General features: G+C 30.0%; 3 protein-coding genes across 15 annotated transcripts in view; 1 reads left to right on the top strand and 2 right to left on the bottom strand.

Annotated features, from left to right (window-relative positions):
• The window catches only part of LOC106681069 (serine-rich adhesin for platelets), a 68,218-nt gene extending 53,099 nt beyond the window's left edge, over nucleotides 1-15,119 (bottom strand). For 2 of the 3 annotated variants that reach the window (XM_014421200.3, XM_014421201.3), the window contains exons 1-2: nucleotides 14,969-15,119; nucleotides 11,502-11,630 (exon numbers count right to left, since the gene is read on the bottom strand). In XM_014421200.3, the coding sequence (XP_014276686.1) occupies nucleotides 11,502-11,630 (129 nt within the window). In that variant the 5' untranslated portion in view covers nucleotides 14,969-15,119. Of the gene's footprint in view, nucleotides 1-5,168; nucleotides 5,196-11,501; nucleotides 11,631-14,968 lie in introns of those variants that run through there. The other variant, XM_067046365.1, reaches the window with a different exon arrangement.
• NANS (N-acetylneuraminic acid synthase) lies at nucleotides 6,814-20,622 on the top strand. 11 transcript variants are annotated; one of them, XM_024363878.2, is made up of 8 exons: nucleotides 15,261-15,657; nucleotides 15,920-16,005; nucleotides 16,802-16,952; nucleotides 17,192-17,407; nucleotides 17,498-17,621; nucleotides 18,013-18,236; nucleotides 20,153-20,324; nucleotides 20,445-20,622. In XM_024363878.2, exons 3-8 carry the CDS (start codon nucleotides 16,824-16,826, stop codon nucleotides 20,507-20,509), a joined length of 930 nt encoding a protein of 309 aa, XP_024219646.1. In that variant the 5' UTR covers nucleotides 15,261-15,657; nucleotides 15,920-16,005; nucleotides 16,802-16,823; the 3' UTR covers nucleotides 20,510-20,622. The 11 variants fall into 11 exon arrangements, with proteins under 11 accessions (XP_014276693.1, XP_066902469.1, XP_014276692.1 ...); XM_014421207.3 differs by lacking the exon at nucleotides 15,261-15,657 and adding an exon at nucleotides 6,814-6,873 and having other exon boundaries at nucleotides 20,153-20,622; XM_067046368.1 differs by lacking the exon at nucleotides 15,261-15,657 and adding an exon at nucleotides 6,826-6,873 and having other exon boundaries at nucleotides 15,920-15,992; nucleotides 20,153-20,622.
• Nucleotides 13,285-14,820, bottom strand: LOC106681066 (DNA-directed primase/polymerase protein). The gene has a single exon (XM_014421196.1). The coding sequence runs from the start codon at nucleotides 14,818-14,820 to the stop codon at nucleotides 13,285-13,287; it is 1,536 nt and encodes a 511-aa protein (XP_014276682.1).
• Nucleotides 20,623-22,614: the final 1,992 nt, after the last annotated feature.

Genomic DNA, 22,614 nt, shown 5'->3' with positions numbered 1-22,614 from the left:
ACAACAGTGGACCATTCCAGCCTTATCTTATCTCGCTACAGATGTTGGCAGTATGGTCTCTTCAACACAATGCTTTGTTCATGACAAAGCTAAATTAGCCAAATGGCGCCGGTACGTCAGAGAGCACGCCTTGATGTCCCGTGCTAGAATCAGACATAACAGTTCAGGACCGTAAGAGAAATATAGGACGCCTCCAGTTCCGAAGCAAAAACCTGTTTCTCATCTAGGACAGGCAGACCTCCTTTATACACAATTGTTTCGTATTCTTTTCTACTTCAAAAGAGGAACGTTGTAAATAAACGTTAATTGTAACAATGTGGTTTAAAACGTGTATCCTCGTAACGTAGACCTTTCCTAAACCACCATAACTTAATATTTGTCTAAATATTGAAATGATAGCTTAATATTTAACCGTTGATTTATATAATGAGGAGAATATGATTGGGGATGGGATCAGTGAAGAATACATATTAAAAAAAAAACATATTTATTAGTGCCAACGTTTCGGCCATAATTTTAAGCCTTTATCAGGGCTATAAAAAAAAAGACCAATGAATAAAATGATATACGGATTGATTATAAAATAAAAAATATAACTAACAATATGGATAAATAAATAGTGTTAAGGACATGAATTGTTTAAGTACCATAAGAAGACGAAGTCTGTAAGAGGAAAGAACAAATAATAAAATACATTATTCAAAATTTTCTTCTTTCCTCTTACTTAATTTTTATATTAATCTTCTCATACAGCCTTTATCTTCTTATAATACTGAAGACTATTCATGTCTTTCAACACTATTTTTGTTTCCATAATGTTAGTTATATTTTTTAGTTTCTAATCAATCTGTATATCATCTTATTCATTGTTCATCTTTTTGTTTTTAGCCCTGATGAAGGCTTGAAATTATGGCCGAAACGTTGACACTAATAAATAAATTTTTCCTGAGTTGTGTTCTTCACTGACGGCACCCCCAACCATATTCTCGACATTATAACGATCATTTTTTTTTGTCGTATGAGGAAAGTAAGATAGAATATCTATATAATTTACTTTTTTTTTGTTAACTTATTACAATAGAATTAAGATAACCCTTATATTCAAGCAATTGAATGAAATGGAATGGAAAACTGTTTAGTCCTTAGAATCAAACCTTTCTACTCCTATAACATGATTCAGATATCAAGAAACAAATTTGGTTTTGAGTCTATCTGTAGTCTTGTTAAGCAATTTTTGGAACAGCTGGGATATTGTAGCATCTCAATGGTGCTAGAAACCAATTTACAACTTTCATAAGCTGTCTGAATAACAATTTCAGATCTAAATCTGCTTTTACGCCTACTCTGTCCGGTGGCCTTCCAAAGGCGATTCTTCTGTTAAGAATGAAGTGGGCCGGTCCAATCCAACAGTAGTTTTCCACCCATATGCAAATTCCTTTCTAGTAAAAACCATGTGACGGGAAAAATACCAAACCATCGTTAATCCAATTTAATTTTTAGGACCTTTAAAGTAAATCATAACCTAGCCTACTCATCTCTCTTTTCTCAGTCCGCCGGTGTTCCCCAAGGTAGTATCTTAGGTCCCATTCTTTATACGGTTTATACAGCTGACATCCCAACCCACCCTAACACAGTCCTAACAACATACGCTGATGACACATGTATACTTTCTGTAAACAACGACCCAACTAATGCATCACAAACACTACAGGTAAACATAGCATCTATTGAAGAATGGTGTAAAACCTGGAGAATCAAAATAAATGACAAATCCCACCAGATCACCTTTACTCTCCGTCGTAAACCTCTGCCCTCCTGTCCTACAGTATCCTTTCTAAATACTCCACTAACGCCTGTTGAACAGACTCGATACTTAGGACTCCATCTTGACAAGAGACTTACTTGGAATCCGCACACAATACTGAAACGACAAGAAACTGCTCGTAGATTCCGATTGCTACAACACTTACTTGATAAACGCTCTAAACTTCCCATTCAATACAAAAAATTAGTATACACTACGATAATCAGACCAATTTGGACATATGGAATTGAACTCTGGGGCTCCACCAAACCATCAAATTCTTCCCGCATCCAATCGTTACAATCCAAAATCCTACGTAAAATACTTGATGCTCCTTATTACGTTACAAATAAACTCATTCACAAAGATCTTAACATCCCATTCGTTGCAGATTTGACCCAAAACAGATATGCGTCTTTTCATTCCAAACGCCTTAACCATCCTAACCCATTAATTCTTTATCTTTCATCCTTAACAATCCCTGATAATCCTCCGAGGCGTCTGAAAAGTAGATGGCCACGGGACCTTCTAATTTAAATTAATGTTTGAAGTACCACCAATGGGTGGTTCCGTCCCAAGATTTTCAAGTGTATATGAAACATATTTACCTATTGTATTATTTTGTACAGTTGTAAATTACATTAAATAAATTTAAAAAAAAAATTGTTTTTAGGAATTGTGCGGGTTGATACCTAGATCGTTTCGTACCAATTTTATGAATTCCACATCGTAATATCGGTTGGCACATGGTCATACGTATTCTCCTAGATACACCTTGTACTGGCTCATCCAACTCAACACTAAGTTGAAGAAAAGATGTGGATTATTATAAAAAGGGGGCCAATAACAATATTATCCACTTCCATACACTACATTCCCATACGCATGCGCCAAAAGTATTTTCCCAGATACACTTTGATTTCTATAACAGATCGTCCTATAAGACCTGACGTTGAGGATTAGTGTAGAACCGGTATATATCAATCTTATCAAATTCTATATATACACTAATTTCGTTACACATTTTTTTCGACATTCGAGTTTTTCAAAAACGATTTTCTAAACGAAAATTATTAACCTATATAGGTTATTACCTAGGAATGTATTATATAATTAAGTAGGAAGCAAAACTTAGCTACGTACTAGACAGATATGTTTTAGAAACAGGAAAATATTGAACGTTAACCAAATTTTTTTTTTATTATAAAAACATTAATAATTAGTATCCTAAAAAACTATTTTTAATAAACAGAATTAATTAAATAAAATCCGGAATACAAAAACGTCAAATTTGCTTGATATGCGTGTAGTAAAAATTATATAATAAAAAAATAATTTAAATAAATATAAAACAACAATTTTAAGACTCTATTCGATTTAGGAATTAAGATTGACAAGGGAACTTATGTATCGTTCTCAAGAAATGTCAGGTCTTTAAATAGACACTCAAACAGACAAAGAAGCCTTCTACGTGTCAGGATAGAAAAAAAAATCCCCCTTGATAAAAATAAATCACTAAACAAGTGTAGCTACTGACGACGTGAGATACAAAAACCCCGATCGATATTATCGTAAGAATTAACTCTTATCATTATAAATATTTATATGGGGAAGAAATTGGTCAATTCTATAATATGAGGACTATATCTAGAAAGTTTTCCTAATATTTCCAGTTTTTTGATTCCCTCTCCTATAAAAAAACATGAAAAATCGAATGTTTAAAAAATTAAATGTTATGGGAGTAAATAAAGATTTTGAAGGAAAAAAAAATCATGGGAACAATTTTTTTTAGCTACATTAATCGAAGACTGGAATAGATAACGTTCTAAGCGCTACTAAAACCTATGAAGAAAATAACAATGCCAGAACCATTACTAATAACAAAAAATATAGCATCTAGTCTGCTTTTTAGGTTGCTGGTAATTGAATTCATGTGGCTTTTCGGACTAAAATTTAAATGTTTGGTTTTTTGGGAGGGGGGAGGGCTCTTAACGTGTTACTGATGTCCACTCTTCGATTATTTCAACTAAAAAAATTGTTTATATAATTTTTTTCCTAAGAAATCCATAAAGTTTTAGGAAAAATGCAACTTACATAGGAAATTTTCAACTTCCGGTAAGCTAGGAAATTTGGTCAAAATTGTTGGATGATTTTAGAATTTTCTAAATTTTTATTAATTTCGACCCGAAAAGCAACCTAAATTAAATTACCATCAACCTAAAAAGCAGACTAGATTGTGGAATCATAGTTACTATTAATGGTTCTGACACTGTTATTTTCTTTTAAGGTTTTACCAGCGATTATTAGGTTATCGATACTCTGTCTTCAATTGAATTTTAGAAAACCTAAATTTGGCAACTACATCATTTAATTAACCAGAGTAACATGTACTAGTTAATAACTGATAATAGCAATTATTTATATTTCATTCAGTCACACCTTACCAGGATGAAATCACTTAACTTTTCTTAGGCTTTCAATCTTATTGCTAAAGAAAAGATCAACAAATACACACAGGTATTGGCCTATGTTGATGATGTCCACCTGGTAGCCAGAACGCTACTAGCGCTTACCGGAGCGTTGGAGCGAGAGGCAAATAGAAGAGGTCTCCATATCAATGTGAAAAAGATTGAAGAGCACCCATATAGCACCCAGAACCCTACACTGATGCCACCACATGAAGAGCACCCAGAACCCTACACTGATGTCACCACATGAAGAGCACCCACTACATACAATTAATATAAATGGTCATAACTTCCTAGTTTGTAGGACATTTAAATATCTTGGAGCATTAGTCACCGAAAAGAATGAACTACACAAAAGAGATAGAGGCCAGAATAGCAACAGGAAATCGCTGCTTTTTTTGCAGTGCATAAAGTTTTGATGTTGTCTTTCTTGGAGCCCTAACGCCATCGCTTACAAGACTATTATTCGCCCGACAGTCATCTATTGCAGTGAGCAAGGGTCCTGAAAAGGAGATGGAGATACGACTATGGATCTAGGAAAGAAAGATGCTCAAAAAAATATATGGACCAGTCTGCTCTGATGGAGAGTGGAAAATTTTTAAAAAATGAAGGTTTAAGAGCATAGTATGGTCAGCCAGACATATGGAGCGTATGAAGGAGGGTCGTCTGCCAATAAAGCTGCTTCTTGAAGCAGATGGTGCCCGAAAGCGTGGACGATGTTGAGGTAGACCTGCGCCAACTGGGGTTTACAAAATGGAGAGCTGCGGGTGCTGATAGACTTGCCTGGCATGCAATCTGTGATGAGGCCCATACTCTTCAAGTACAGTAGCGCCGAAAAAAACATGTACTAATTAATAACCGATAATAGCAATTATTGATATTTTATTCAGTCATACCTGATATGTCATGGTGCCAAGATGAAATCACTTAATATTTCTTAGGCCCTCAATCTCACTGAAAAAGAGAAAATCGCCTGTTCAGAGCAGAGTTCTGATTATTTATCGGCTAAAGCCGTCGATATGAATGTTGTCAATCATAGAATGAAGTTAGGCACAACGTAGGGATCGAATGATCGTAATGAGCAATTATCTGCACAAAACAATAAGCCGTATGTGAATCGCAACGCCACGCTATGCGTCCAACATTGGAAGGACTTCATAGCATCCTGTGACAACGGCTTAAGCAACACCAACACCTTGAATGTTCCACTCAAAGACAAAACATGAAGAGAGACTGAGCCTGAAGCAGTAAAGATTCCCGGTTCCAGAAAGATCCGGTTTATTCAAAAACCTTAAGAATAGAAAGCCAGCACGAAATAAAATAGGCGAGGCCTTTTTTGTACGTTTCCGCTCTTATACCTGACAGTAGATGGCAACGTCGTACCTTTTTGCCTGGTACTCCCGTTAAAAAAATAATAATATTTAAAATATAAATTTGATAGATATTAATTTTTTTTTATTTACAAATTTTGTAAGCATTATAATTGGTTTTGAGTAATCTTTATTTCATTACGACTAAGTGTGAAACAAGAGGAAAAAATTCCAAACACTTCGTCGGTGAATGGTCGAGTTAGGTAGTAGAATTGACAACACTATAATTTTACAGAACCGCCTTACTTATTTCGTGCTGGTTGTATCAAAATATATTTCAACTGGTTGTGAAACGAAAAGCCTCACTGGGCTAGCAATTCTTCTGTTGTCCAATCTTAGGAATATGTATTTCTTGAATAACCGCTGTAGAATAATATAAATAACATTATAGGAATGAAAAAATTTGTTGCTGACAATTCTGTTGCTAAGCAATAGTTTAATTTATTTTATTAAATATATATAGTTGACCGTAAAACATAAATATAAGATGGTCAGGGTTGCGGTCAAAAAAACCTGCAGGTTGCTGTTCAACCTTTCGCTTTGAACAGCCCTGCAAAGTGGGGTGGTCATTAAAATAGTTTTAGTAATAATAATAGGACAGAATTAAGTATTCAGCTTTTGAACAAGGTTTTCAAAAGTTTCAGGAAAAAGCATATTAAGGTCCGGTTGCACTAACACAGTTTACACTACGATTTCTTTAATCTAGGGTAAAATCAATAATTATCCATTGCACCAGAAAAGTTAAACTACTAATTAATCTGGTTCTAATCTTTAGCAGCCATTGGTAGCCCGTTAAACGGAGATTTAGACCAAATAACGTTTAAGTAGGTAACCTTCCATGGTTCAAGTTAAATCTGTTATCTAGGGAAGGCGTATTGTATTAACCAGTTTCTTTCCAAATTCAATAAAATAGATTTGATCGAGATAGACGATTTGACAGATGAAGAAGACTTCAAAGAATTATTTACTAAGCCAATAATGAAAAAACAAGTATTCCGTCCTTCGACCCAATAATTTTTTACAGTGGCTAAAAGAATTTTTTTAGCTATTTCGATTGTTAAAATTGGCTGTTGAATAAATTTTAAATTTTATTGGACCCACAATTTCTAACACTACTGATAGGAAATGAGAAGTTGGGCAGTATCTCTGGTTCAGGTAACCTTGGTAACACAACTGTAGACCAGAAACTGCGCGCTAATTCACAGTAGTTTTATTTTACTCTTGGAAAAATGTAAGTTATACAAATCTAAGTTTTACCGGAGTGGTACAACCGTACTTAAGTTACTTACAAATGCTTGGGTTCCATATCTTATCGTGCATAAGCACATCTAAATCCATATTCTATAAATTACGCAATTTATCAAGAGCAAGCGTATGTGTAACAACGTAAAGGATTTTATTAGATTAAAATATGATAAAACTCGATCCAGTTAGGGGTGATAAAAACTTATACCAAGGAGATGAATGGATGTGAGACAATAAGAATCAAGGTCAACTAGTTCCAACTTGATCTAAATAAGGAGACATTGCACCTTACCTCAATACTCTCACCACCATCTGAACCTTACTTGTAGAAGTTATCAGGATGAAATAGAAAATTAAATCAAATAATAAATCAGAAATTATAAATTAGTAATGAGATACTTTTATATCTTCATAGCGATTCATAATTTGTCTTTAATTGGTAATAAAAATAAATAATCATATCCTTAAATACCTACATCACTCACAAATGAATTAATTACATAATTGTCTATATTTTGAGGGTATTGTTTTTTAACCTTCTCCAGCACACCATACTTGTAGATTTCCAAATATAATGAGACACTTATAGAAAATCATACTTTAAGACGATTCATACCGATCACTTTTTCTCATTCATACGCTCCAATGCATGCGTAAATAACCAAAAAGCGGAAGAAAAAGAAAGTTAACACTTTTTCACGGTTTACGTTGCAATAAGGAAAATGGAAAAAAATCGTTTAGAACGAAATTCAATGACGAAAGTCATCAAAATTGGAGCTTTATCATCATGACAGTCATTCTATGGATTCCTAGAGTGGTGGAAGAAACTCAAATTATGATGGTGGAATCTTTTGGGACATTGGATTATAAAACCGCCTTATTACTTTTTTTATGTTATGCAGGCTAAGCAAAAATCGTCGAAAACTGGAAACCACCATTTTCTGTTTTTTGGCGTTTTTACACCTTCAGGACTAGTGATATTAAAAAAGCTTTCAAAATCTGGTTCACGAGTCCGTGAAATAAAAAAAAATAAATGAAGTACCCCACCCCATGCTGAATTACAGATTTAGGAAAGCTGGAGAACTGAGTAAGGTTGGAAAATTAACAATTCCCCCAAAACAGTCCTAAAACTAAAATTATCACCCAACTAAAATCAAATCAAAATCGCAAAGTTTAGGAGGGTTGAAGATAAATAATGGGACCCCAGTATAACAATACCCAACCAATATTAAACTAAATGGAAAATAATCATATTCTTTTTAATGATTATAACATCTATTTCAAAATGTATTACAATATACAAAGTATTTTTTACAATATATTTAAATACATCACTAATTATTTTCAGTCATAAAAAACTTTCATTCTTAGATATCCAGTAATTCCTTCTATGTTATTTTTAAACTTTATTTGTTTTTTTTTCTTTATTTACTCTTATATATATGCTATTTGTAGGAGTACTCTTAACAAATATATCAATAATTTCTTTCAGTTATCTCACCATCTTTCCTATAGTTCATTTTAATCCTTTAGTTTTTTTAGGAATTTGAATTTGGTATCCTCAATTTTTTTTATATACTTCCTGTTCTGTCAACAATTTAACTTAATTTTTAATAAACTTTTTATCTTTTTGTACACCTTTCTGATCTATTTCAGCTGTGATAATGTTCAAATATTTTTGACAAATTTCTCAGCCTGTAATAATAGCCTGACTGTATAGTCCTTTTTCTAAAATACTTTAAGATTAATCCTGAATATCTAAAACCCTCATAAAAATGAACAGTCGACTATCTTTCATTTCCAAAATTAAATTTGGTATTACTGACCACAATCATTGATAAACTATTACTTACCTCCTTCGACATGATAAAATATTCAACTAACACTCATGTTGAATATTGATAAAAAAACTTTTAGCACCATTAGTTGCCTATACAAAAGAGCATGCTAAAGTTCTAGATGATCAAACATCAAATTAATTAAGATGGTACTTTGCCAATGGCTATAAATAAGAAATATGATTAACGCCAAATGAATTGAGTACTTGTAAAACATATCTATGACAACACCTGAAGCATCAATGAAGTCATTGGAAACTCCCAATTTACCCTAGGTCTCATTTAATAATATTCGAACTAACATTAATAGACATTTTAATGAGTATAAATAGTTGATTAATACAATTAATATAATATTAATCGACTATTTATACATAATGTTATTAATTAACATGATCTCATCAATAAATTGACAAAACTTATGTATGAAACAGATTAATAATAATTAGGCCACAGTTTGGTTTGGAATATTAACAAACACAGACAAAACCAGAATAAATATTTACTTTAATTCTTCCTGGGGGGTCTGTGAGAAACATGCTCATGAATCTGTGGGTATCAACAAAGTAGCATCCATAAATTTATTATATTCAATGAATACATTACCTAAAATATAACTAAAAATAATATTTTAGTTTAAGAAATGCACATCAATTCATATTTCTGTTCGTGTAATCGTAAATGAAGTTTATTACTTCATTCAATGTTAGCATGGCAAAGATCTTAAATCTATTTATAAAAATTAAAGAAAAATACCTGGCGAATATCGGTTGTCACGCTGTTGTAGTACGCGCCTTGGAGTAGAACCAAGATTTAACAAAAATAAATTTAAAGGGTGACATTCTAATCATGCACAGCTGTTATCGATTCAACTGATATGAAAATAAATAAACGATATTATGAATAAACGACCAATTTATTCCATTCGGTTCGATATAAGGAAGGAATCAAACACCGATCTTAGAAAATCTTATATATAGATCCCCGCCAATAGAATTTATAGGGACACCAAGACGACTGGAGAAAAAGTAATTAAACTCGAACTGGAATCACAGAGAGCGCGCCACTGAGCACTTACCCCACCACTTCCATTGATTAAATCCTGCGTACAAATTCAAACTTCACGATGTTCAAAATGGTAAGTATAACTTTTTTATGCTTCTACCTAGCAAAGTTGGTAATAATTCTTGTTGCATAATTTTATGTTTTCGAAGGCAAACACGTAAGAAATTACTTATATTTCATAGCTTAACTCAGTTATATTACTGAATCACTACCTTCATTCAATCTTTTAACAAAACAAAAATACTTCTAAAATATCAGATTGTGCATTTATAAGATGGAAATTAGAAGATTACAAATCCATTATGTAGGAGTAGAAAAAAAATTTACAAATAACAGTTTTCTTATTATAAAATATCCCACAGTTACATATTAACTACTGAACTGCATCCACAACATACAACAGATAAATAAGACAGACAGAATTTTTTTTTAAATAATCAACATAATTTCCAATAAAGCTTTTCAAAATATAATGTTTAAAACAGTGATGAGAAACATGAAAAACAGAAACAAATAATTTATTGATCCCATGAAATAAAAATAATAATGTACTGTCCAATGTATGAGAAAAGACTTTATGTTTATTATAAAAGATTAGATTATCAACATAAAATACACTTAATTCAAACTATGAATTTCAAATAGTAAATAACAAAATTTAAGTGATATAACTTTTTTCTTCTTTTACATGGAGAGAGATGAAAAGAAAAATTCACCTTAGATCAATATATTTTTTTGCCTCAAGTGAAACAAGAAGACAGTACAGCTTTTGTTCGATAATAAAAGCATTTACCAGCTCAAATAAAGAAATATTTTAGTGATAAAGGGAGTTGAATATAGTTTTTTTTAAATAATTTATAATATAATTATTTATTTCAAGATTTTATTTCCTTTTCTTAATTTAAAGTAATTGTAAAGCACTACAACATAAAATACATACCTTAAATACAGTGCGATAAAAAATTATTATAGTTTATCAGCTACGGATGGAGTTGAGAGACACTTCTCAGGTATACCTAGTCTGCAATAAACTGGAATCTGATACTTACCTAATGTCAACACATTGGCTTCCTTCTATAGTCATTATTTAAGGAACTCACTTAACAAGTACTAAACCTAAAAACTTATATTAATTGTAGAAGCCTACGTTTTTAAGTTAGATCATAAGGTCAAGGTTTTTTTCGCTTTGTCCTCCACTAAAAACCTATATAGCCCCAATATCAAGATTTATTTTGGGGGTCCCACAAAATAAATATTGACAGACCCAGATGGAATTCATACCAAAAATGTTTAGAACTAACTATTCTGGGGCCCTCGCCCCTATATGTTCAGACATCACATCCTCATAAGGTCATGTTAAACTATTTAGAAGATGTTTCCCAAATGTCTAAGATAAAATGTACAGAACCATTTTAGTAAAACCAGTAGTTGGATATTCATAATTTACAGATTATATAGTAAATAATGTTATCTGTAATTTATATGATTAATAGAGAGCTTTATTTCAAAGATTAGAAAGGATTAATAAATAAAATCATAATAAGCTGAATACATAAATGTAATAAGAATTTGCTGAATACATGCATGACAAAATATTTTTAAACATTGGTTTAACTCTGTTCAATCTAATGTTTAAACTGCTTTAAGTAGACTTCTTTTTTTTTAATAACCAAGCTAAATGAATCAAAGGAATCATTAACATTATTCTTACCACTTCTACTGGAACAATGCAATTTGTAGTATCCCTCAATGGGCTTCTGTAGCATGATTCGATGGGAGACATCAACTTCATGTTCAAAGTATTTGAATCATCAGTCTTAAATGAAGAAAAAGAATCCATCTACAAGACCATATAAAAATATGAATATAGAGCAATGTATACAATTATCAACTTATACTTATTAAGAACATATTAAGAGTCCTTCAGAATCAAAACCTATTATGAAAAATAATTCCTTTGTCAACAGTTTAAAGACAATAGATCAAAAACCCTTGGATCCTAACAAAAATTGGATATGAATTGAAGGGTTTTAATCAGAACCCTTAAGATTAATGCTCCTCAGCTACTAGTGTCCGGGCAATTTTCTGCTCATGTAAACATGGATTTAAATTGGAAATTCATAAGTTTAAAACCACTACATGACCAAATTGAAGAAATATTTTAACTACAATTAAACTTTCCATTTGTTCAAAAATCAATATTTTATAGTTTTTCTGTCAAGCTGTAAAATTAAGAAATATGTACACAACAGTTGATTCCTTTGAATGATTCATCTAACAAAGGTTTTCTGTAACAAAATCAACCTTTGAAATTTAACAACAGGTAGCCACTTTATAAATATAGTAATGTACTCATATGAAAACATGAATACCTAGTTTGAGAACTGTTTAAACATATCTTTTTTTATCTAATTTCAAATATAAATAATAATACACAACTTTTATTACCACAGTAGGAGAAAAAAAAATCATGTTTATTTACAGTATTACAAAACTGCTAAGACTAACACAAATAAATATGAAGGAGTCAAAATGATAGTAGTAGTTCAAGTTTTCTTTATTTCAAGAAAGTCAATGTTTTAAATACATTCAACATTACAATGCTGGTGCTGGATCAACCAGATTCTCTCCTTCCATTACAATATATTTTGAGTATAAATAATAATCTGTGAACTGAGTAAGATTTTATATCCTTTCCTTAAAGCTTTTATTAGATGAAATGGTTGTTTGGCAAACTTCATATCACTGTAGTCATCTGTTTTCTTGAACATCGATAATAGAAGTATGAGTAGATGCCCAACCTAAGTGACTTAAGGGCAGGAAGAAATAATCTGAAAGATCCAACATCAGAATTGAAAATGATAATTTGATACCGATAACCCAATTTTAAAATAAAAAGTGACTTTTTTTTTTTTCCCTCTTGACCCTTGTTATATCATTTAAGTTCATGTTCAGAACATTCATTATCTCTGAATGAACCAAATTTGACTTGTACTACCAACATTCAAATCGTTCTCACATGTTGAAAGTGTCTCTTAGGTGTAAATACACAATTTAATTAATCTTCCTTCAACAGTATACTAGCTTCAACTTTACATTTATTTGAATTCTGTATAAACATTTTTAATGAGGTTAACAAATATTTACACAATTTCAATTTTTACTTCAAATATAAAAGATATTTATAATTGACTGATTTCTTTCTATGTTTTTAATTTTTTAGAAGTATAATTTACTCGAGAAATCACTCTTTCATCTAATAAATGCAGTTTTAGGATCATAGAGAAATAACAATAAATCTGTTAAAAAGAAATGAAACTTTAATAATAAAATTTACAAATTAAATAGGGGTTAAATAATTTTTTAATACTTGTGGATATAGGGATTTATCTACAGTATAATACAAGTAATGTTTATATTACTACATATACATAATAAACTTTCTAAGAAATAATATACTTTTTAACAATAAAACAAAATGTCCAACTTAAAATTTAAATGTCCATATTTTCAGCAGATAAGTGACTGATCAATTCTTCATCACTTAGGTCAAATGATGGGAATCTTTGGATCGCACTACTTTCTAAATGGTTAATTTGTTCTTCACTTAGATCAAATGAAGGAAATCTTTGAAAGGGCTGATTTGACAAATGATTAATGATTTCATCATCACTCAGGCCACATGATGGAAAACGTTCTAAAGATTGGCTCATGTTTTCTGAGACGTTAAACACCCCAATACTTGAAGCAGAAGGAGAATCTAAAAAATCTAACAACTGAAGACTTTTAGGCAAAGAATTTTTCTCCGATTTGTAGCCAAAGCATTCATAATCATGACATTTTTGGTAATATGTACCATCTTTTAAGTCTACAACATATTTAATATTGTTCCTTTTGTGTGAACGACCAATATTACCACAAAATCGATTTCCAATTACATCATAGTTGATTACTTTTGAAGTTGAGAAATAAAATGATCTATATATTTTGCCAGGAAAAACTAATTCATTTATAAAATTGTCTATATCTTTATAAGGACTTGCAGGAATATCATTGATAACAAGTGAATCAAAATGTGTTTCACCTTTGTTCTGTAACTGACGCAGACATTTAGTATTATCTTTTTTAAAACACAAAACATTCAACTTTTCATGATCTTCAGGAATATATGTTATTAGTGAATCAATAAACAATCCTTTGTCAGAATCCTTATCAGTTATAACAGTACTACCACCTGAACTACATATTAATGGAGCAAATTTTCCATACTTTGTTGACTTATACAAACGAAAATGTCGATTTCTGGAGTATACTGATAAATCACAAAATAAGGTTCTTCTCTGTTTAGCATCTAAAACCATCATTTCTGAACAGTTTTCAGCGGATAAATTTTCTGGTAGATGAGATTTAGATTCCATTTTATCCAAAATTTTGCTACATACATAATTAACAAAATTCCCAGCTTGATTATTAGAAGCAAAACACACATTAGGTATATTAAATATCAAGTGACGGCTGAACTTTTTATCAGTAGTTGCATCTAAATTGATAATATAGCTAACATCACAATCAATTTTAAATTGTTCCTGCAGGAAAAAAATGACAGCCGTAATAAAATTGTGAACCATTCTTGGACCATTGCAAGTAGGGTTCAATGGTATATTGTATTCCAAATCAAAATATAACTTACAAACAGCATTTTCTGGAATTATTTCATAAGAACACCTACAACTTGGAGGTCTTTGACAGTCATAGTGCCAAAATACTTCTGGATGAGCAACTAAAAATAATCTAGAATTGTCAGATTCGAATGCAAATGCCATGAGATTATGATTATACTTAGAAATGAAATTTAGTGCATCTGCTTGTTTCTTAAACACTTTCCAGGTTACAGGAGGCCCATTTACTAAATCTTTAATTTGGTATGGCTCAATGTCTTTGCGATTTTTAGCAACCCCCACAAGTTTTTCATTAACTTTGTAACCACTGCCATAAAACAGCGATGTACAAATAGATCCTTCACTATTCATCTATTCGTTAACTAACAATCGTTAATAACAAGAACATTAATACGCACTGCAAAAGGCGGGAACTATGTGTAAGTTTATATGTAAAGTTTAATAATCATATATACAGATATGAATCATAAATCAAACACCATTAAATCATTAGAATTACCTCTGTAATAGTGTCTTTAATAGCTTAGAATCCCAACTCTCTTCGAACTATCCAGAATGAACCCGGATCAGTTTAGACAGGTTTCGATTTGAATATAACGGAAAAGATAATAAACAGCTGTCACATAGATCGAATATTACAATTTGTTGTAGATACAATACTAAAACATAGTTGTTTACTTAAATTCATTAGTTTATTAAACTTTATTATAAATTTATTATCATTACCAATTCTACAGCCGATTATTTAAATCAAACAATCAGTTATCAAGTAACAATATATTTCAAAAAATGGTGGCAATTTAAACGTATTTTGAAACACCTGCCAACATTCTTATAATTATACTTAATTAAAATTACACACATTCAAGGGGCATCTTATATTTTTTATCCACTATCGTATGCAGTTTTCCTATTCTACAAAGATTAGTAGCCAAAAAAAATTGTGGTTCTTTAATTGATCCTATCCTTTCCAATTCATTGCTACTTCAATGTTTTCAATCTTCAGCAATACTCCCACAAAATTTTGTTTATATACATAAATATATATATATATATATTTAAAAACATCTTATGCTATGGGAGATTTAGTTCTTAGGTGTAAAAAAAAATCAATTAACTTCGTTTTGAAAAAACTTCAATTTCATAGAGTAAGGGAGGGAAACTGTTGCATACATTATATATAAAAGGGTAATTTCTTTGAACTTATTACTTGAACCCCTTTAACTTATAGGATACAATGTTTATTTATTAAAGAATCATTAATAACAAAAATTAATCCATGACTATTTAGCCATTTAGTTTTATTTATAACTAATTTTTGCTCTGCATACAAGGAGGTACCTACCAGTCTCTTGATAATATTGCTTTAATCATAATGCTAAGGAATTTTTTATTTTTATTTCTAAGCTAAATTTTCATATCATTAGCCTAATCTATGGTTTTGTTATAGTTGGGAGTGTTTAAAGTACTTTACTGTCACTAACGAAAGTTGTGAAGCTGCAAAGGTGGAAGGCACAAACCAGGTTTGGGAAAAAAGTAATTTATTAATTATTTTAAAATACAGTATTTAAAATATCAAATACTTTGTTAATTTAAAATGCAATGTATAGTTTACTTGTTTACAGAGAAAAATATTTTGTTGTATGAAAATGGTTCGGGTGGCAGTCAAAAAAGATACATAAATAGCAGAAAAACTATCAATTAGTAACCAAATTTCTGCTAATTTTGTACTTTTCTGATTCCCCATCCAGACCATCTTACAAATCTTCCAAAAAAGCATTTCAAATCAAACATTTTGTATTTTACTCTTAAAATGTAAAACACAAAAATGATTTTATTTTCTATTTAAAACTATTTCATTTGAAATATTGTCATTACCTGGCAAAAACATTGATGTCTATACAGGATAATAAATGTTTTACTAACTCTATTTCTACTATCAGATTTTTTAGTTATTTAATGATATGAGTGGTTCAATATTAAATTCGGCAGTTTATAGTCACTATTAGCAAACTTTATATTCATATAACTTCTACTTAAGCACAGGTATCAAATTTAAATACAATATTTTCTTTTCAAGGAACATAAATTATATTTTCTGATGTAGGTAATTCTTTCTCCCTTACATGCAATAATTCAAATTTATTATTTTATATAAAGCCATTCTATCATCCAACACTGATCAAAGAATATGGATAAATATTTTTAATTTAATTAAAAGATGGAATGTAAAATGTTATGATGAATCTATTTAAATTCAATATTCAACACAGTAGTTTAAAATGAATTTCATGTTATAAAGATTTATATTTAAAAAATTACCACATTTCAGGCATTAATCTGAAGATATCATAATGAATGATTTAGTTTTCAATGCTGATAAAATAGTAGGCTCCAAGTATCCAACATATGTTATTGCTGAAGTTGGTCAGAACCACCAGGGAGATTTGGAGATAGCAAAAGATCTTATTAAGAAGGCCAAAGTAAGTCTAAAGTAAAATTTTATAACAGTAGAATTTAAATAGGTTTCTATATATATATATATATATTTTTTTTACAAAGAAAGAATTCATATCTGTTCACGTGGGACAAAAAAAAGAATAATAAATTTTCTGCCTTAAATATCATTTCATTTATTTAGCATGCAAAAATCAGTATCTACTTCCTATCTATATTTTCATATAAAATTTCGTTATTATGTGATTCATTTTTTAAAATATAGGAATGTGGTGCAGACTGTGTCAAATTCCAAAAGAGTTGTCTTCCAGAAAAGTTCACAAAGTCAACTTTGAATTTAAAATATGATTCAGAACATTCATGGGGAAAAACCTATGGTGAACATAAAAAACATCTAGAATTTTCTGATGAACAATACATTGAATTACAGAAATATGCCACCGAACTGGGGATACATTTTTCTGCTTCTGCTATGGATGAGGTAACTATTACATGTTTTGTAGATTTACATTTTGCTGCAATAAATTTTGTTATTTTCGATATTGTTCTTTTATCACAAAGTGGTTTTCAGATATCTTTAATTTTTCTGAAGAAATTAAATACACCTTTTATTAAAATTGGTTCTGGAGATGCAACTAATATTTTACTACTAGAAAAAGCAGCAAAGACTGGAAAACCATTGATTGTATCAACAGGTAAATACTTACTTTGATGAATCATTACAATAGGTCTTACATCATAATCCAAGATAATTATTACAAATTAAATGGAAAATAAAGATATATATTTATAAATATGAAAATAACCAATTACAAATTAAATTGATTTTTTTATTAGCAGTGAATATTATTGCCATGTAAATTTTTATTTAGTTTTTAATGATGGTGTGAAGATAGTTGACCGTAGATATATAAGAGGAGAAGATGGTTGGGGGGGTGGTCGAACCGCACTCCCCGACCATCTTCTCCTCTTATTTAGTTTTTAATTTATTTATCACTTAAATTAAAAATATTTTGTTACATTAAAGAGCATTATTTTGTTTTCTAATAAAGTGTCATGAAATATACAATTCACTATGTGCACTAGGAATGTGCTCAATGGAAGATGTGGACCTTATTTACAAAACAATATATAGACAACATAAAAATTTTGCTCTTCTTCATTGCGTTTCATCATACCCAACCAAGCCTTGTGATGCAAATTTGGGGAATATTGCGAGGTTCCAATCCAAATATCCAGTTTGTATTGGCTACTCTGGGCATGAAATGGGTTATAATCTGACTTTAGCTGCTGTTGCACTTGGAGCTAAGGTACACATATTATTACTATTTCTTAGTTTGATTCAAATAGACCTTCTATAAAGGGTATTCATAATAATAATGTATTATATAATCAATAATTGAATAAAGATTCTATCGACATCCAAAAACAATTGTTTAATTACTAAAGAATATATATTTACAATAGACATTATATTTTCCCTATTTTTGTACAAAACCTCAGTATACAACTTACCCCTATATCCACTTAATAAATCTTGTATTATAATATGAGAAGACAAATAAGTAAAACTAATTCATTTCTGCTAGAATTTCAGGCTCAGAAAAATAAGATTTTTATTTTTTTTTTTACTAACTTTTCCAGTGTTCCCTAATCATTTCTTCTGCACCCAAATTATTAAGTTGTATGTTACTGTTTATTGTATTACTTACTCATTTTGGCTTATATAACTTTATATATTTACTTTATTAATTCTGTAATTTTACTTACATGGTTAATGAATCACATTTATCTTTTCTTTCTTACTTTTTTTTATGTACATTATGTTCTTTTTCTACCTTCTTTCATAATTTTCATATAACTAAATTCTCATACTACTTTTATCTTCTTATAATACTTACATTATACATTTTATTACATTTTTTTTTCCTTAGCCCTTATGAAGTCCTGAAATTCTAGCCAAAATGTTGGCACTAATAAATAAGTTTTAGCTATTCGTGTTCTTCACTGACCACACCCTCAACCATCTCTACCTCATATAATATCCATGGTCAAAACTAACTCATCGTTTTATTATAATATATAAAAAAAAATATTCCTTTTTATGATGCACGTTAAAATAAATCTTGACAGTTCACATAGGTATTTAAATGTGATTATGATATGCAATGTATAACAAAATACATTTATAATATATTCTTCACGGACCACTACCCCTTAAAATATCTTAAGAAAATGAAGCTGATGGAGGATTCCACCTGTCATCAAAAATGGAAGACAAAGGAAAGGCACAGCATATTCTGTGTGAATATGAAGCCCTGGCCTTCTGAATACTGCAGTATTTGGGACAGGATAGAATGGAACCTGAAGACATTACTAGAACAGACCCAAAAGAATCAATGAGCTTCGTAAGAAGCATAGGTGTTCAATTACCGTAGTCTGAGATGATTCAAAATCTGCAGTGATTGATTTGTATAAAAAATACTGGTTCTGGATTTTACTAGAGTGGACTTTATTTAGTGGTTTTAAACAAAAATGAGTCCAGTTTAATAATGATCTGTCTCTATTCTGCATGATTTATGAAAGGATTTAACCAAAATTTCTTATAATATTCTTTAGTTGGTTAGTTGAATTAGTTTTGATTATAGAATAAATTAATTGATGATACTACAATTTTACTTGGTTGCTGATTGGTGGTAGACTATTCAAGTTTTCAGTGTAAGTTGAGGACTGGTTCTTCTCACCCTGACTCCGTTCCATGCCTGGCTGGGATGATTAAACTATTCGCTCATCCTGAGGCATAGTGGACTGCTAGTTGCCCTAAATAGCTTGTGTTCATTTATCTGTGGTACCTGTTCACTGTCTCCAAGGGTACTTGTCCTCACTGGCCCAGTCTTCACTGCTTGCTACTTCATTTGTATGCCACTAGGTGGCAGCATTTTAAGCTGCCATTCAATATGTTTGAGGTACTTCCTTAAACAATAGGATTCATATGGAATATCTAGTTCAGAAGAGATGTAACTCACAAAAGATCCAACTGGGTCGAGGTGAGGAAGGGATTCCTGACCCTCAGTGTAATAATAGTAATAATATATTCTTAAAAGTGATTATTTTAACTCATTAGAACTATTAATTAACTAAGATCAGTTTATTGTAAATTACTATAATTTAGAATAACAATAGCAATGTTATTATTTAGTGATAATAGTATCATTTATGTTGGCAGATTGTTGAACGGCATATTACTCCTGATAAGACATGGAAAGGTAACGATCATTCTTGTTCATTAAATATTGTTGAATTTAAAAGTATGGTATCAGCCATAAGAGAAATTGAGGAAGGTATGGGAATGGAAAAGAGGCTTCTAACTTGTGAAGAAGCTTGCTGGAAGAAATTAGGTAAAAGTATAGTAGTTTTACGAACAATAGAAAAGAATTCTATAATAATGAAGGAAGACTTAGGAATTAAAGTAAGTAGTCCAAAAGGTTTAGATCCAAAACTGATCAAATCTATTATAGGTAGAACAACTTCAAGAACTATTGAGGCTGACAATCCTATCACTGAAGACGAATTAGTACAATAATAAAATTTGATTTTATAATTAAACCATATACAAATGTTCTAATGCTGCCTGTATGATACTTAAATGTGTTAATAATTATTTACATTTTCTGATTAAAAATACATTTTCTACTTTGTATGTTTTTTTATCACCATTCTTATCTTTTTTTTTTAAATAGCTCTTCACTAACTTTAAAAAGTATTTATCATTTTATTCCCTTTACGTAAACATGGTTTTAGTTAGATCAAAAACTTTAATACACAAATACTTTTTTTAGTACACAATACAAGATTTATTTTAACCTTCTGTTTGCTTATTTATTTACTTTTTTTATTATAATTTTAGAAAGAATTATTTCTTATTTTGCTTTTATGGATTTTTTTTCGGTAATATATCAGAAAAAGTTGAAATAGGGGTTTTATAAAGTAGGAGAAGTAATAAACTATGAGTTTACAGTCGTAGTTATAATTACTTAAGCAGAGGTAACCAACAAGGTTCCAGTCTTAATGGCTCCTTATGAAGAAACTATCTGTGTCGCCAGTCAAGATGAGATCCAACATAACAGGTCTGTTTTAATCTTAGAAAGATTGTATTAACGGAGAACACAGAAGGGCATACTCATAATGTACCATCATTTTACCAACATATAAATCTGTTCATAAAACATTTTAAGAGAGAAAGAAAGAGAATAGACAATGCTTAATTTTAAAAATATTTATTTGGTAACTTAATATCACAAAAATGAAAGTGCTTCCTCTTTAAAACAAAAGTAAAACATAATCATTTGGTACATAAGTTTTTAGTAAATGAAATAAAATAATTAAAAAATGAGAAATATAAACACCAAAATTATGCAACAGATGAAATTATAATCATAGATGTTGGTCCAAATATAGTTGTCCAATCATGAACATTATTATGAGAAACATTACCATTATTTAATACAATTCACATCATTATTTGTTATAAACTCATAAATCTAAACAAGCAAATTAACTAAACTGTTAAAGACTAAAAAAGTAGTGTGACTTATTTCTATTTTTATTATTTGTTTTAGTTCATTTAATAGGTGGGACAATAATAATACACCCAAAACTAAATAACATATAAGTATAAGTTTTTAACTGCTTCAAATAAGTTTTACATAAATATTTAACAATTTTGTGGTATTTTAGATTTACTGGTATTTGCTCAAAAAGACTGAAGTTAAAAATAATTTTGTTTTGATGATCAACAATCCATCCTTTATCAATAAACACCAGTTTTGTTTCTATTATTTGACCGAGCTGAGAAAAATATCGATCTTCCTAAAAGATATTCACAGCTAGAGGTCCTCAATACAGTTCTTGCCTAATTAACATAACCTATACCAGCATATATATGATAACATAACATATATCATCATGGAAACTTTCTACATGTTCCAGATTGGTGAATCTTTAATAAAATATTTTATATATATTTTTTAAAATATCATATAATTAATTGGAAATATAGGCAAATTAGTTGTAAAATAGTAATTTATTCTTAGTTTTTTTTCTATCATTATTGTTTTACTTGGTTTATTATAAATCGATGAGTTAAAATAAAATATTATTTCAGTTTTTTTTTAATATCTAAAATTAACAGGAAGTATAATAGATTTTTTAAAATTATGCTTTGCTTAAATAATAGAATTTATTTGGGCTAATTATAATTAGTATTATTTTTCCCTTTTCAACAAAACGCTGTGTAACACTGCATTTAACTTATCTTATACTAAGTATTTATTCTTTGTACAGTATTCTTTCTTTAAAATATTATTAACAATATCCAACACACAATTGTCATTAAATAAAAAAAAAAATATATAAGATAAAAAAAACCATATATCAGTGCCCAGAGGTAAAAAAAAGTTGAGGATTACTGTTCTATTTTAATAAAAGGAGGATAAACAACATATCTAGAATTGCAATTCAATTTCGTTTTCTTCCTTTTCATTTTTTAAAAAATAGATTAAATTAAACTATATGTCAGTTTTTTTAGTAACATTCTATTACTAATCCTTACCGTAACAAATCAAACAGATTGTCAATTTAACAACTTTTGTACAATACTTTAACAAAATATACAGTGACCTAAATTTG

The sequence above is a fragment of the Halyomorpha halys genome, unplaced genomic scaffold (assembly GCF_000696795.3).
Source record: "Halyomorpha halys isolate HHAL.00 unplaced genomic scaffold, Hhal_1.1 Scaffold307.1, whole genome shotgun sequence".
In the NCBI taxonomy this organism is placed as follows: Eukaryota; Metazoa; Arthropoda; class Insecta; order Hemiptera; family Pentatomidae; genus Halyomorpha; species Halyomorpha halys.
The sequence above is the reverse complement of the archived record's forward strand: the minus strand, read 5'-3'. Positions and strand labels throughout refer to the sequence as shown.

What these genes read in the sequence shown, in the direction of transcription:
- LOC106681066 (XM_014421196.1), bottom strand. Translation starts at nt 14,820, where the DNA reads ATGAATAGTGAAGGATCTATTTGTACATCGCTGTTTTATGGCAGTGGT.
- NANS (XM_014421207.3), top strand. Translation starts at nt 16,824, where the DNA reads ATGAATGATTTAGTTTTCAATGCTGATAAAATAGTAGGCTCCAAGTAT. An exon ending in ATCTTATTAAGAAGGCCAAA is followed by an intron (nt 16,953 to 17,191) that starts GTAAGTCTAAAG and finishes TTTAAAATATAG; the next exon opens with GAATGTGGTGCAGACTGTGT. An exon ending in CTGTTGCACTTGGAGCTAAG is followed by an intron (nt 18,237 to 20,152) that starts GTACACATATTA and finishes TTATGTTGGCAG; the next exon opens with ATTGTTGAACGGCATATTAC.